This window comes from Mobula hypostoma, chromosome 3 (assembly GCF_963921235.1).
Source record: "Mobula hypostoma chromosome 3, sMobHyp1.1, whole genome shotgun sequence".
In the NCBI taxonomy this organism is placed as follows: domain Eukaryota; kingdom Metazoa; phylum Chordata; class Chondrichthyes; order Myliobatiformes; family Myliobatidae; genus Mobula; species Mobula hypostoma.
The window spans coordinates 179,418,027-179,432,209 of NC_086099.1; the positions used below are offsets into that span (position 1 = coordinate 179,418,027).

At 40.2% G+C, this 14,183-nt stretch overlaps 1 protein-coding gene and 1 long non-coding RNA gene across 4 annotated transcripts in view; one reads left to right on the forward strand and one right to left on the reverse strand.

Annotated features, from left to right (window-relative positions):
- cubn (cubilin (intrinsic factor-cobalamin receptor)) overlaps window positions 1-14,183 on the reverse strand; it is a 264,719-nt gene that overhangs the window by 129,258 nt on the left and 121,278 nt on the right. For all 3 annotated transcript variants that reach the window (XM_063044183.1, XM_063044182.1, XM_063044184.1), the window contains one exon: window positions 7,617-7,776. In XM_063044183.1, coding sequence (XP_062900253.1) covers window positions 7,617-7,776 — 160 coding nt within the window. The remainder of the gene's footprint in view (window positions 1-7,616; window positions 7,777-14,183) is intronic.
- Window positions 7,178-14,183, forward strand: part of LOC134344428 (uncharacterized) — a 68,203-nt gene continuing 61,197 nt past the window's right edge. The window contains exon 1 of the long non-coding RNA XR_010017437.1: window positions 7,178-7,417. This is a non-coding gene — a long non-coding RNA (uncharacterized LOC134344428). The remainder of the gene's footprint in view (window positions 7,418-14,183) is intronic.

The following is a 14,183-nucleotide window of genomic DNA, read 5'->3' on the forward strand; positions in this document are numbered from 1 at the left end:
GCAAAAGGATAGCAATAGACAAAATTGGTCCTCTTGAAGACCAAAGTGGTCATCTATGCATGGAGCCTTAAGAGATGGGGAAGATCTTTAATGGACTCTTTCCTTCTGCATGTACTCGGGAGATGGATAGAGAAGTGAGACAAGACAGCATTGAGGACATGAACCATATACTCATTGAGGAATAGGTGTCTGTTGTCTTGAGTCAAATTAGGATGGATAAATCTGCGGGGTCTTACAAGGTGTTCCTTCAGAACATGTGGCAGGCTAGTGTAGAGGATACAAGGATCTTAGCAGAGGTATTTAAGATGATCTTAGTATGGGTGAGGTGCCAGAGAATTTGAGGACAGCTAATATTGCTCTGTTGTTTAAGGAAGGCTCTAAGAAGAAGCCAGGAAATTATAGGCCCATGAGCCTGACATCAGTAGTGGGTAAGTTACTGGAAGATTTTCTAGGGGACCAGATATGTAAGTATTTGGCTAGACAGGGACTGATTCGGGAGAGTCAGCGTGGTTTTGTGCATGGTAAGTCATGTCTAACCAATCTTAGCAACACACACAAAATGCTGGCAAACTCAGCAGGCTAGGCAGCATCTATGGAAAAGAGTACAGTCGATGTTTCGGGCTGAGACCCTTTAGCAGGACTGGAGAAAAAAAGATGAGGACCTTTTAACTCTATTCCTTATCTTTCTTTTCTGGTCCTGCTGAAGTGTCTTGGCTCAAAACATTGACTGTACTCTTTTCCGTAGATGCTGCCTGGCCTGCTGAGTTCCACCAGCGGTTTGTGTGTGTTACTTGGATTTCCAGCATCTGCAGATTTTCTCTTGTTTATAAATAAAATTAGAGTTTTTCAAGGAAGTTAGTAGGAAAGTTAATGAAGGAAAGGCAGTGGATGTTGTCTATGTGTACCTTAGCAATGCAATTGACAAAGTCTTACATGGGAGCTTGGTCAAGAAGGTTAAGTTGCTATGCATTCAGGATGACATAGTAAAATGGATTAGACATTGGCTTCACAGAAGAAGCCGGAGAGTGGTTGCCTCTCTGACTGGAGGCTGGTGACAAGTAGTGTGCCACAGGGATTGTTGCTGGGTCCTTTGTTGTCTGTCAGCTATAATAATCATCCCATTTTCAAAGTGGTAAACTGGATCAGCAAGTTTGCAGATGACACCAAGTCTGGGGGTGTAGAGGACAGCAGGATAGGCTATCAAACCTTGCAGCGGGATCTAGGGCATGTGGAAAATGAGCTGAAAAATGGCAGATGCAATTTAATTCTGACAAGTGTGAGTTGTTGGACTTTGGAAAGACACAGTGAGGTGAGGTTTACACAGTGCGTGATAGGGCAGTGAGGAATATTGTAGAACAGAGGTATCTGAGAATTTAGATCCATAATTCGTAGGAAGTGGCATCACAGAAAGATAGGGTCATAAAGAGAGCTTTTAGCACATGGCCTTCACAAATCAAAGTACTGAATGCAGGAGTTAGGAGATTATGTTGAAGTTATATAAGATGTTGGTAAGAATTAATTTGGAGTGTTGTGTGCAGTTCTGGTCACAAACCTATAGGATATATATCAATAAGATTGGAAGACTATAAGACCATAAAATATAGGGGCAGAATTAGCCCATTTGGCCCAATGAGTCTGCTCCGCCATTTCATCATGGCTGATCCAATTTTTCTCTCAGCCCCAGTTGCCTGCCTTCTCGCAGAATCCCTTCATGCCCTGACAAATCAAGAATCTATCAATCTCTGCCTTAAATATACATAAAGATTTGGCCTTTCTAAGATGAGAGGCCCTAAACTGCTCACAATACTCCAAGTGAAGCCTCACCAGTGTTTTATAAATTTTCAATATTACATCCTTGCTTTATATTCTAGTCCTCTTGAAATGGATGCTAACATCGCATTTGCTTTCCTCATCACAGACTCAATCTGCAAATTAATCCCTAGGGAATCCTGCACAAGCACTCCCAAGCCTCTTTGCACCTCAGTTTTTTTGTATTTTCTCTCTATTTAGAAAATAGTCAACACTTATCATTTCTTTTGCCAATGTGCATGACCATACACTTCCCGACACTGTATTCCATCTGCCACTTCTTTGCCCATTCTCCTAATCTGTCTGTTGTTCTGTAGACTCTCTTCTTCTGCAAAACTACCTGCCCTTCCATCAGTCTTTATATTGTCTACAAATTTTGCAACAAAGCCATCAAGTTCCATCATCCAAATCATTAACATATACAGTAACTAAAAAGAATTGGTCCCAATGCAGACCCCTATGGAACACTGCTAGTCACCGGCAGCCAACCAAAAGAGGCTCCCTTTTATTCCCACTCTTTGCCTCCTGCCAGTCAGCCACTGCTTTATCATTGCTAGAGTCTTCCCTGTAATACCATGGGCTTGTAGTTTGTTAAGCAGCCTCATGTGTAGTACTGTGTCAAAGAGTACAGAGAAAATTGTGGGGACTTGAGGACCTGAGTTATAGGGAAAGGAAGAGTGGGTAAGAATTTTATTGCCTATAGCACAGGTGAATGAGGGGAGATTTGTTAGAGGTGCACGAAATTATGAGACATATAGTAGCGTCAATGCAAGCAGGCTTTTTCCACTGAAATTGGGCGAGACTAGAACTAGAGGTCATGTGTTAAGGTAAGGGTGAAGGGTGAAATGTTTAAGGGGAACATGAGGGGGAGCTCTTTCACTCAGAGAATGGTAAAAATATGGAACTTGGCAGAGTCTAGATGGGCTGAAGAGCCTGCTTCTGTGCTGTACCATCCTATGACTGTATAGTATTCCATTTTTCTTTCATCCATGTGCCTATGTAAAAGTCTCTTAAATATCGCTAATGCTTGTCAATGTGTGGCCTTGTTGTCCAGTAGCCATCCTCTAATATGTTGTGATGGCTCAAATGCATCTGAACAGCAGTCTGTGACATAATGAAGTTCCATGCCCACTGCGAGGATAATGAGTACTGAAATCATGAGCTGCACTATAAGGTAATGGAAGGTCTTTTCAAAAAATTCACTTTTAACATATTCAAGGCACAAAAATTAAGCAAAGCTCACAGATGATAGCTGTTCAATTTTGTGGCTATTGCTAGCTATCAAACAGGAATTTGAGGAGAATCCTCGCACCCTTATCCCACTGTTTGTTTCAGTGTACAGCTAAGAGTTATTTCATCAGTCATTTGAATAAACGAAACTATTTCCAGTAGATATCAGCACAGTAGGTTGTAATCTTCTTTCACATTTTCGAATGACTCATTTTCTGGCTCTGATTCCATGTGGAATCTTTGCTTGTCCAAATCATTCTAATTGAGATTTTTCTTCTCATTCACTTTAAAAATGTGCAATATTTGAAGGGCAACAGCTCTACTAGAGAGAAAAAATAACAAGTGATAGAATACTTCTATTTTCATTGTCAGATACTTGCATTATTTTACAATCAGTGCGTAAGAGCACACTGGAAAAGTACTGTGTGGCCATTTCGCTTCCTGATAATGACAACAGCACACTTTTAGGATTAGAAAACAGTGGTTAGCTGAATATAAACTTTCTGAATGTACTTATATGCAACTATGTTCGAAAACAATTTTTAGTAATAATCAATGAACAGGGTTCCTTGACTCCACTCATTACTGAGAAATCCATATGTAGGGCCTGACACATAATCCTGATCATTAGCTGAACCAAACAGGGAAACAGTAGAATGAACAGATTGGCAAGCTTTGATTAACGGCAGAGAGCATCGTGTTTATTGTTGCCTGTGGTGGAAGAGGAACCAATTGAATAAGTATTATTTTCATCGTAACAATGCCATAAAACGTACTCTGATACACCGACTCGTGTTGTTTGCTGGAACAGAATGATACCAGTAAACACTTTTTTCAAAAAGATAATCACTTATTAAAACATAATTCTATTACGTATTTTGCAGCACAATTCAAAGTGCCACTCTGCTGGAAAACTTACATAAAAAACTAAAAGAACTGGGATATTCAAAGAAATTGAACTATAATTGGGGTAAATCTCAGTGTAGACACCTGAAAAGTTTTGGGGTAGCCATTACTGTGGATTATGTGGCATAGTGAAACAACCCAATGCTCAAATGAAAGTTCATGTGGAGGAAGTACCCCAACACTTCATAAATAGGAACTGTTACTAGAAAAGAAAGCCTCAGGCATTGCTTTGCTGAGATTGTACTCTCTGACCCATTGTTTAGACAGAATACAGGGAGCTTTACTATTCACCCAATATTGCTGACCAAACAGACTTCAGTCTCGGCACAAAATCAGGAGTTTCCATGAAGAAAATAGATCAGGTTGACAGTTACAAAATGTATTTAAAAAAACTAAATCCTAAGTCTAAAGCTGCAAGGTACAGATAATTTCATGTATAGTCATGCTGGACTTTACTGAAAATGATATTTCCAGAACAGGCAGTTTTCAACACCACTAAAAATTAATCCTGGCCCCAAATCCCCAACGTATAAGGGTTAACTTTAGTCTTAATCATCAGTAACTTCAAACTGATTGGAATTAGGGTCCAATTGTACGGTCTACCAAAATTCACATGATACTCCTATCGTTAAAAATCAGTATAAATTCAGTAGCATAGGTAATGAAAGAAAATAGAAATAAACATGAAAGAAAATAGAATCTCTAAAAGATCTTTCAGCATTCAAAAGAGGGTTATCGATTGTGTATCACAGTCTCTGAGAATAAAAGAGAAATGGGTGCTGTAATCCATGAAGCTCTCTCTGAATCTCTAGCTGTGATAGTTTAAAAAATACTGTCCACCCAGAGCAACAGGAAATGTAAACAGAAATAAAAAGCAGGAAGCTTCCATGTCTCAGGAAATTTTGGAACTCACGAATGTTATTTCAGCATTAACACCTGTGCACACAGACTTATCCGCTCTTTCTCATGAACAATATAAACTGAGAGAAACTGGCCTTGGATGTTTTCTCACTGCATAAGAGTACTCAGTGGCACAGACACCAAAATATTCACGAGAAATATCTGCAACTACCTCATCTTGAATGTCATCAGCCCAGTGAAGAATTAGCATTTTTACATAGGAAAAAATACATTTAGTGATATTTCAAATTTAGTTCCAGACAATAACACAATGATCAAATATGTGTGCAGAGGACTGTGTAGTAAATACTGTTGCCACGGAAAGCTTTTTTCAATATAATTTCTTATGACACGGTGAAGGAGCTGGTCTTAGCAGACAAGGAAATGACTATTAACTCAGAAGTTACTGAAATTACACATTATTTTCCACTTGGTTAAAAAAAAAACCTCCAAGCCCCTCTCAACAAGTCTGCAGTGATATTTCCTCTTTACTGGTTGCTAGGAGATCAAGTAACAAACAGAATCAACATGAAACCAATATATTTCAAAGAACTTGTGACTTGGTAAAAAGCAATAAGCACACTGAGAAAGCAGTGATTCATTATTTCAACAAGTAGCAAGGATTTAACATTGAACAGAAAAGTTTTACTTAATCCAAATGAAGTAATAATTATTTATGAGGCTATAGAAACACAAAGTTGCCGTCTGCTCTGAAATACAGATGAATTTATTGATGCAGGACTATAATTAGCTGCAACAGCTAAAATAAATCATGAAGACTGTTTTATATTGCGAATATCCACAAATTCAAAGGCTAATCTCTTATGTGAGCAATATGTTGGTCTTGTGCTTGTTTTGCTGTTTTATCTAAACGACCAATAAATAAACAAAAGAGGTCCAACTACTTAAACATGCGGTTGGTTTGAATTCCATTCCCACTCTTTTTCTCAACAGTCTGCTCCATGTTGAAACGGTCCAATAATCTCCATAATTTTAATCACAGAATTTATAATAATCGATAAAATCAGTTCTGCAAATTCCAATACTCCCAAATACAGTACTTTCACTAATATATTTATATTCTACATCTGCATCCTAAAAATCTGATTTTTTTTCCAAATGCTGGCTTTCCCAAAGCTAAGCAAATGGGCCTATCATTAATATTTTGCAGGCACTGTTTAAAGTTACGCTTTATTACTTCCTGGAGACTATTGGGTGTGGCAGCTTAGAAACTGCAGCGGGCTTGCAAATAACTGGTGTGGGAGCGCGTGATTTTCCACTGATTCATTCTGCCCACATCATTGTGAGTTCCAGAAGTGGAGACACAATTCAATTTAACATACTTTGTATTGCAATTGAATCTTATGTTTAATTTTCCAGACCTGTATCGTGTGCATTTTTTTGTCACCGACCCACAGGAAAAACGTAAATAAGGTTGAAAGAGTACAGAGAAAATTTACAAGGATGTTGCCGGGTCTGGAGGAGCTGAGTTATAAGGAAAGATTGAATAGGTTAAGACCTTATTCCTTGAAATGTAGAAGATTGAGAGGAGTTTTGACAGAGGTATACAAAACAATGAGTATAGACAGGATACATGCAAGCAGGCTTTTTTCTGCTGAGGTTGGGTGGAACTACAACTAGAAGTCATGGGTTAAGGGTGAGAGGTAAAAAGTCTAAGGGGAACACGAAGGGAAACTGCCTCCCTTAGAGAGCCCTGAGAGTATGGAACAAGCTGCCAGCACAAACGGTGCATACAAGCTTGATTTAAACATTTAAGAGAAATGTGGATAGGTGTCTGGCTGGTAGGGGCATGGAAGGCTATGGTCCTGATGCAGGTCAGTGAGAGTAGTAGGCAGTATAAATATTTTGGCATATACTGGGTGGGCCGAAGGCACTGGTTCTATGCTGTACTTTTCTATGATTCCACCAGGCTTCCCAGTAACCTTCTTGCCTCATCGTAAATATTGGGCTCATATCTTTAAAGCTCCATCTCAGGCATTTAGGAGCCTGGAGAAAGAATGGGAAAATTCAGGTAGGCATGAAGTCCCAAATGCTGCTCCTATTTTCTATCTTCCTAAAAAATAAGAGTTATGATTTCTTCAACCACTTGGTGGTGTAGGTGAGCAGGATGAGGTTTTCCATGCATCACTATAATTGAAAACATTCTTTTGAAAAAAAGAGTTAACATCAGATTACCAGAAAATCTCCAGGGAAATGACTGAGCTGTTTCTCATGTGAAGCAGGACTGACGTGTAGATACAGACCCTCTAATAAAAAGTTCTGCAAGTTATTTTCAGGCTGTTTCATAAACATATGTCACTTCTACTGAAGCTCTGGATTTCATTCGGCGTTGACCCACCCCATAGGTTACTTCGCATAGCACATTTAAAAATTGGACATGGTTTTTGGACAACTCTAGGGCACAAATGGAAAGGATGATGATCTCCTGCTAAAATAGAGACTAAATAAAAATGTGTCGGTAGCAGAATTCAGTTGGTTTTGAGAAACAGCAAAAGCTTGAAGAATGATTCAGATTTGACGATTTTGTAGCAAAAGCAGCACTGTATGATTGGTAAGTAACAACTTCAAATAAGAGTTTGGCAAACTGTGACAGCCAAGTTAACCTCAACGAATTTGATATCGGAAAATCTGGGACAGATCCATTTTAACTGGTTAAGTAGTAAAGCAGGGTGCCTCATGTGATGAAACAGCTGGCATGTAGACCAGACAGAGAATTTAAGCAAATACTCAGGCATGGTATGTAATCTTACCATTCTGAAACCACAACATCTGGAATCCATTGCCTGGAAAACTGGACTCTGAGTGAAATGCCACATGCAGACTGGTACCAGAGGCTCTTCCTGATGGCGGCAAAGTATTCCCACAGAAAGTACCGATAAGATGAGACTGGGCACTGGGTCCATCATATAGCTAAAGCAAGAATGTAAGGGAAAAGTTAAAGAAGAGAAGTTACTGGTAGATAGCAGAAAAGAATGCAAACAGTAAAAAACAATGTTGAAGACACTTTTTTTCCATTCATTAAGCTTCTGTGCTAAAATAAGAGTAGAAACCTGATTTTTTAAAAATTCTTTCTCTGGGATCTTGCGTGGTCCACATCTACTGCACTTGAACTGGTAGGCCATTTAAAAGTCAATTAGACAAGGTGGGGCTGGAGTAATACACAGGCCTGACTAGTGGATATCCTCCCCTTAAGGTTGAATCAGATGGATTTTTACAAAAAAACTGCAGATTTTGCTGTCATCATTATTAAGAACTGTTGTTACTATTTCAAAAGTCCAGATCATTAACTGAATATGAATTCCACAGCTGCCAAAGCCTGTTTGATTCACCTGAAGTCAGTAAAGTCAGGAATTATATGGCAGTTTAATGTCACACCACATTGTATACAGTAGAATTGGGGCTTTCCTCATAGTATTACTGACGTGGACTTGCTGTGTTCATGCCTCCATTTAATGTTATCAGTGCTAGCAAACAAAGTATATATATATATATATATAAAAATTACAATATTAATGGGGAAAAATCCCAAGACCATATTATTTTCTTCAGTGAAAAATAGAGGGAACTTTTAATAAAAAAGTAATCAGCCTGGATTCCACTTTGCCTTTAGATATTAATTATCTTTCTGTCTGCACACCCACACACTCATTCCTTGCATTTAGTTTTGCAGCTGGCTGTATGTTCCCAGCAAAATCAGCATTTATGAAAAATGAAACATGTAATTTGTTTGTAGATCCTTAAAGGGGAATATTTCTTAGCTAGTGTACATGTTCTATGAATAACATCAGAAACATAGCGTTCCAGATTGGCAGGACGTCCCTCCTTTAATCTAGCTCTGAGACCTCCTAGGCTTTCCTCTGAAGTGGAAGCATACAAATGAGAGAACAAAAAGAACCCTTGCCTTCTGCACTTAATTACAGAAGATCTGAAATGTGGTCTGTCTTTAAATTCACACTGGTTTGAGAATCTTTAAGGATGCAAAGCTAGGTTGTAAGATCTGTCCTCAAGCCCTATGTTATATTTTTATAAATTGCTATACAATGTTTTGCCACCTATTTGAACACCCCTCTAGACTTATAGTTGATAACAGAACCTTTTGATTTATGATTTATTAGAAGTTAAATGTCCCAATCTTCGAAGCCTCATTTCTCATACAACATAGAAGAAGGCCATTCAGACCATTGGATCTAGCATAGGTCTCAGAGCATTCTCACCCAGTTCCTTACAAACCATTCTCTCTTAAACGCCCATTAACTGCCACCAATTATTTTATTACTCACCTACAGGAGGAACAATATATAATAGCTAAGTGAGTTACAAGCACATCTTTGGGACTTTACTGCTCTCTGTATTATCCATTAGATTTTACCATTTACTGCATTAGGAAGTAGCTTTCTTATGACTAGACTCTTAGTATATTAGTGTCAGTATGAATTCTCAGTGCAGATCTGAGAGGTCCGACACATTAATGTGCTCAGAATTGCCTTTTAATAAAACTGCATCCTTCATAGCTGTGAAGCTTGGGTAACCTACAGCCGTCACATCAAGTCCTTGGAGTGCTTCCACATAAGCTGCCTCCAGCGCATCCTGGGAATTACCTGGCGTGAGCGGGTGCTCACTGAAATACTTGTAAAGACCAACTGCAGAAGTATTGAGCCCATGATCACCCAGCGTCAGCTGCAGTGGCTGGGGCACGTGATAAGGATGCCCCCATGTTGACTACCCCGCAGAGTGTTATACGGCCAGCTACATCATGGTCGACACTCAGCTGGAGGGCCGAAGAAGCGCTACAAGGATCAGATGAAGAATGCTTTAAGGAAGTGCAAGATCAGACCCGAGGACCTGGAGGATGTTGCTGCTGACCGTACTGCTTGGCGACAGCTGTGTAGGGATGGGGTTCATATTCTGGAGATGGAAAGAACAACCAGAAGACAGCAGAAGAGAGCCAGGAGAAATGCAGCCATGGTTGCCACCACTACCACATATACATGTCCCACCTGCAATAGAGCTTGTGGGTCCAGGATAGGACTGTATAGTCATCAAAGATCTCACCGTTAAAGGAGTGGACGTCATCATCAGGTTTCAATGGACAACCGAAGAAAGAGATCTACACCTAAGATCTGAGACCTCCTTCTGTGGTCTGTGGTTCCAACTTGCTTGAAAAAGCCAACTACTGGACTGGTGTTGAAGAAGACTGTGGTGATCTGCCTCAATGATTACCACCCAATAGCACTTGCATCATCCATAACAAAGTGTCTCAAAAGGTAGCAGTAAATTAACTCCTGGTAGATAAGGTGTTTGATAAGGTGCCACACATGAGGCTGCTTGACAAAATAAAATCCTATGTTGTTACAGGAAAGATGCTGGCATCGATAGTGGAATGACTGACAGGCAGGAGGCAGCGAATGGAAATAAAAGTAGCCTTTTTTGGTTGGCTGCCAGTGACTAGTGGTATTCATCAGGGGTCAGTATTGGGGCTGCTATTTTTCACGTTGTTTGTCAAAAATTTGAATAATGGAATTGATGGCCTAATGGCAAAGTTTGTGGAAAATATTGAGATAGGTGGAGGGGTAGGTAGCACTGAGGAAGCAATGCAATTGCAACAGGACTTAGACAGATTGGAAGAATGGGCAGAAAAGTGGCAGATGGAATACAGTGTTGGGGAATGTATTAATCAAATCCTAATCACCACCAGAGTTTAGCAAGACTATGGCCAGGCCATTCTAATCTCTTTATTTTACAATGGACTTGGTCGTTTTTATTCTAATTGTGTTTTTTACTTGTACAAACTGTGCATAATTTATGTTCTTCTTGCAAATGCTACCTATGTGTTGTTCATATGAAGCCTGTGATGATGCTGCAAGTCAAATTTTCATTGCACCTGTGCATAATCGCAGTTGTTCATATGACAATAAACTCATCTTCTGACTTTTGGAATTAAAATAATATGATGAGATGGTCAGCATGCACTCAGTGGGCCTAAGGGACCACCTACCACCCCACCAGCCTCCACATCAAACACATAATTCCCCAAAACTTCCACCACCTCCAATGGGATCCTACAACTGAGCATATCTCTCACCACCCACTTGCCTTCTACATGGATCGCTCCCAATGCGACTCCCTTGTCCAATCGTCCCTCCCCACTGATCTCCCTCCTGGTACTTATCCTTGCAAGTGGAACAAGTGCTACACCTGCCCCTACACCTCCTCCCTCACTACCATTAGAGCCCCAAACAGTCCTTCCAGGTGAGGCAACACTTCACCTACGAGTCTGTTGGGATCATCTATTGCATCTGGTGCTCCCGGTGTGGCCTCCTGTACATCGGTGAGATGTGATGTAGATTGGGAGACCGCTTCACCGAGCACCTACGCTCCATCTGCCAGAAAAAGAGGAATCTCCTGGTAGCCACCCAATTTAATTCCATTTAGCATTCCTATTCCACCATGTAAATCCATGGCCTCCTCTGCTGTCACGATGAGGTCACACTCAGGGTGGAGGAGCAATACTTTTTATTCCATTTGGGTAGCCTCCAACCTGATGGCATGAACATCAATTTTTCAAACTTTTGGTAATGCCACCTCCCCTTCTCAATTACCCATTTCCCATTTCTCTCTCTCTCACCTCAACTCCTTGCCTGGTCATCGCTTCCCTCTGGTGCTCTTCCCCCTTTTTCTTCCTTCCATGGCCTTCTGTCCTCTCCTATTATATTCCCCCTTCTCCAGCCCTGTATCTCTATCACCAATCAACTACCCAGCTCTTTACTTGACCCCCTCCCCTTCCCAGTTTCATCTATCAGCTCCCAACGCAAAATGCTGGAGGAAGTCAGCAGGCCAGGCAGCACCTAGGAAAAGAGCACAGTTGACATTTCGGGCCAAAACCCTTCAGCAGGTGTTGCTTGGATTTCCAGCAACTACAGATTTTCTCTTGTTCACCTATCATCATGTGTTTCCCGTTTCCCTTACCCCACTTTTTAAATCTACTCAACTTTTTTTCTCCAGTCCCGATGAAGGGCTTATAATGGACATCCTGCATTTTCTGGTGTTACCCAAATTGTAGCATTTGTACTTTGTTATAGTGTAAAGTACTCTGCATGTTAAAGGTATTTTTGAACTATTTGGGAAAGCAATTGCCCAGGGATTGTTAAAAGTTTCTGTACCATAAACAGCCAATGTGGTATTATCACCATTTCAAGCTTCCAATAATTTGTTTTTATCCATGAATACATTTAGATGAGAGCTGCAATAAGAAATCTTAAAGTCCTAAGGAAGATAATTTGGAGCCCCAATGCACTGACATCCACCCTGAACATTCTCTCTTCTCCCTCACCCACCCCCATTCAGGCAGAAGATAGAAAAGCTTGAAGCCACGTACCTCTAGGTTCAGGGACAGATTCTATCCTACTCGAATGGAACGTGTGAGAAAGATGAACACTTGATCTCTCAATCATGTTCCTTGCACCTTATTTATTTCTGCATTGTATTTTCTTGGTAACTGTATCACAATATTCTGCATAATGTTACTGATTTTTTTTTCCTTTTGTGCTGCCTCATTGTGCTTCTGTTTGGAATGATCTGTCTAGATGTCAAGCAAAGTGAAGCTTTTCACTCCATCTTGGTGGTTGTGACAATAGCAAACCAATTACCGCCACCTTCTCCTGCATCCATTACCTCCAAACAATGCTCGCAGCTTTAATGGGACATGCACAAACATTTAAATTTGATATCTTTGCAAGATTCCTTTAAATAGATGCACATTATAAAATAAACTTCCATTTGTGCATGAGCTTGATGTATATTGGGGAGTGAGCATATGGAGCTTCTGCAACCCCCACATCCCATTTGTGCTTGCAAGACACTTAATGCAAACAGCTAGCAAACCACATAGAGGAACAAGGTCATAGAAAATTTAAACACTACATTTACATTGTCACTTGATAATATTTTTAAATATTGTAATAATTTAATCAAACAATATTGTTAATATTTTAGCATGTTCTCTTCACTCAAACCACATGTTCTTGTGGGAATCCTATACTTAACTGCAAGATCATGGCACGTCTTTATCTGTCCCTGTTGTAAACAGAATTTTCTTTTCCCCATTGGATTTTGGAATTATCATGGCAACAATCCTAAAATTACAGTGCTTCAATTTTTCATCTGAGACTTATCACTACAATTGAGTGGTGGGACACTTAACCCACTTACTTTTAATAACAAATTGTTCAACTAAAAGAATAGAAAAATAAACTTTAGACAGATGCATTAGACATTAGTTTGCTAGCATCACATGGCTGTTTCCAGAAATATTGATTCTAGAGTCAGGAGTTATCCAGTACCAACACTGAACACATATCCTCAGTAAGTGCACTCTACTGCAACAACGTTCCAAATTCAAATAACATCCACTATTTCTACTTCGCTGACAATCAGAATCAGAATCGGGTTTATTATCATTGGCCTGTGACGTGAAATTTGTTAACTACAAAATAATAAGTAAATCAATTACAGTATACATATATTAACTAGATTAAAAATCCTGCAAAGAACAGAAGTAATATGTGTTAAAAAAGTGAGGTAGTGTTCAGTGTCTATTTAGGAATCAGGTGGCAGAGGGGAAGAAGCCGTTCCTGAATCACTGAGTGTGTGCCTTCAGGCTTCTGTATCTCCTACCTGATGGTAACATTGAGAAAAGAGCTTGTCCTGGGTGCTGGAGGTCCTTAATAATGGATGCTGCCTTTCTGAGACACTGCTCCTTGAAGATGTCCTGGGTATTTTGTAAGGTAGTACCCAAGATGGAGCCGACTAGATTTACAACCCTCTGCAGCTTCCTTCGGTCCTGTGCAGTAACCACTCACTACCCCGCGCGCCCCCCCCCCGCCCCGCCGTACCAGAGAGTGATTCAGCCTGTCAGAATGCTCTCCACGGTACATCTATAGAAGTTTTTGAGTGTATTTGTTGACATACCAAATCTCTTCAAACTCCTAATGAATTATAGCCGCTGTTTTGCCTTACTTATTACTGCATCGATATGTTGGGTCAGGTTAGATCCTCAGAGATCTCAACACCCAGGAACTTGAAGCTGCTCACTCTCTCCACTTCTGATCCCTCTATGAGGATTGGTATGAGTTCCTTCATCTTACTCTTCCGCAAGTCCACTATCAGCTTTGAGTGTCAGGTTGTTGCAGAGACACCACCCCACTAGTTGGCATATCTCACTCCTGTACGCCCTCTCATCACCACCTGAGATTCTACCAACAATGGTTGTATCGTCAGCAGATTTATAGATTGTTTTTGAGCTATGCCTAGCCACATAG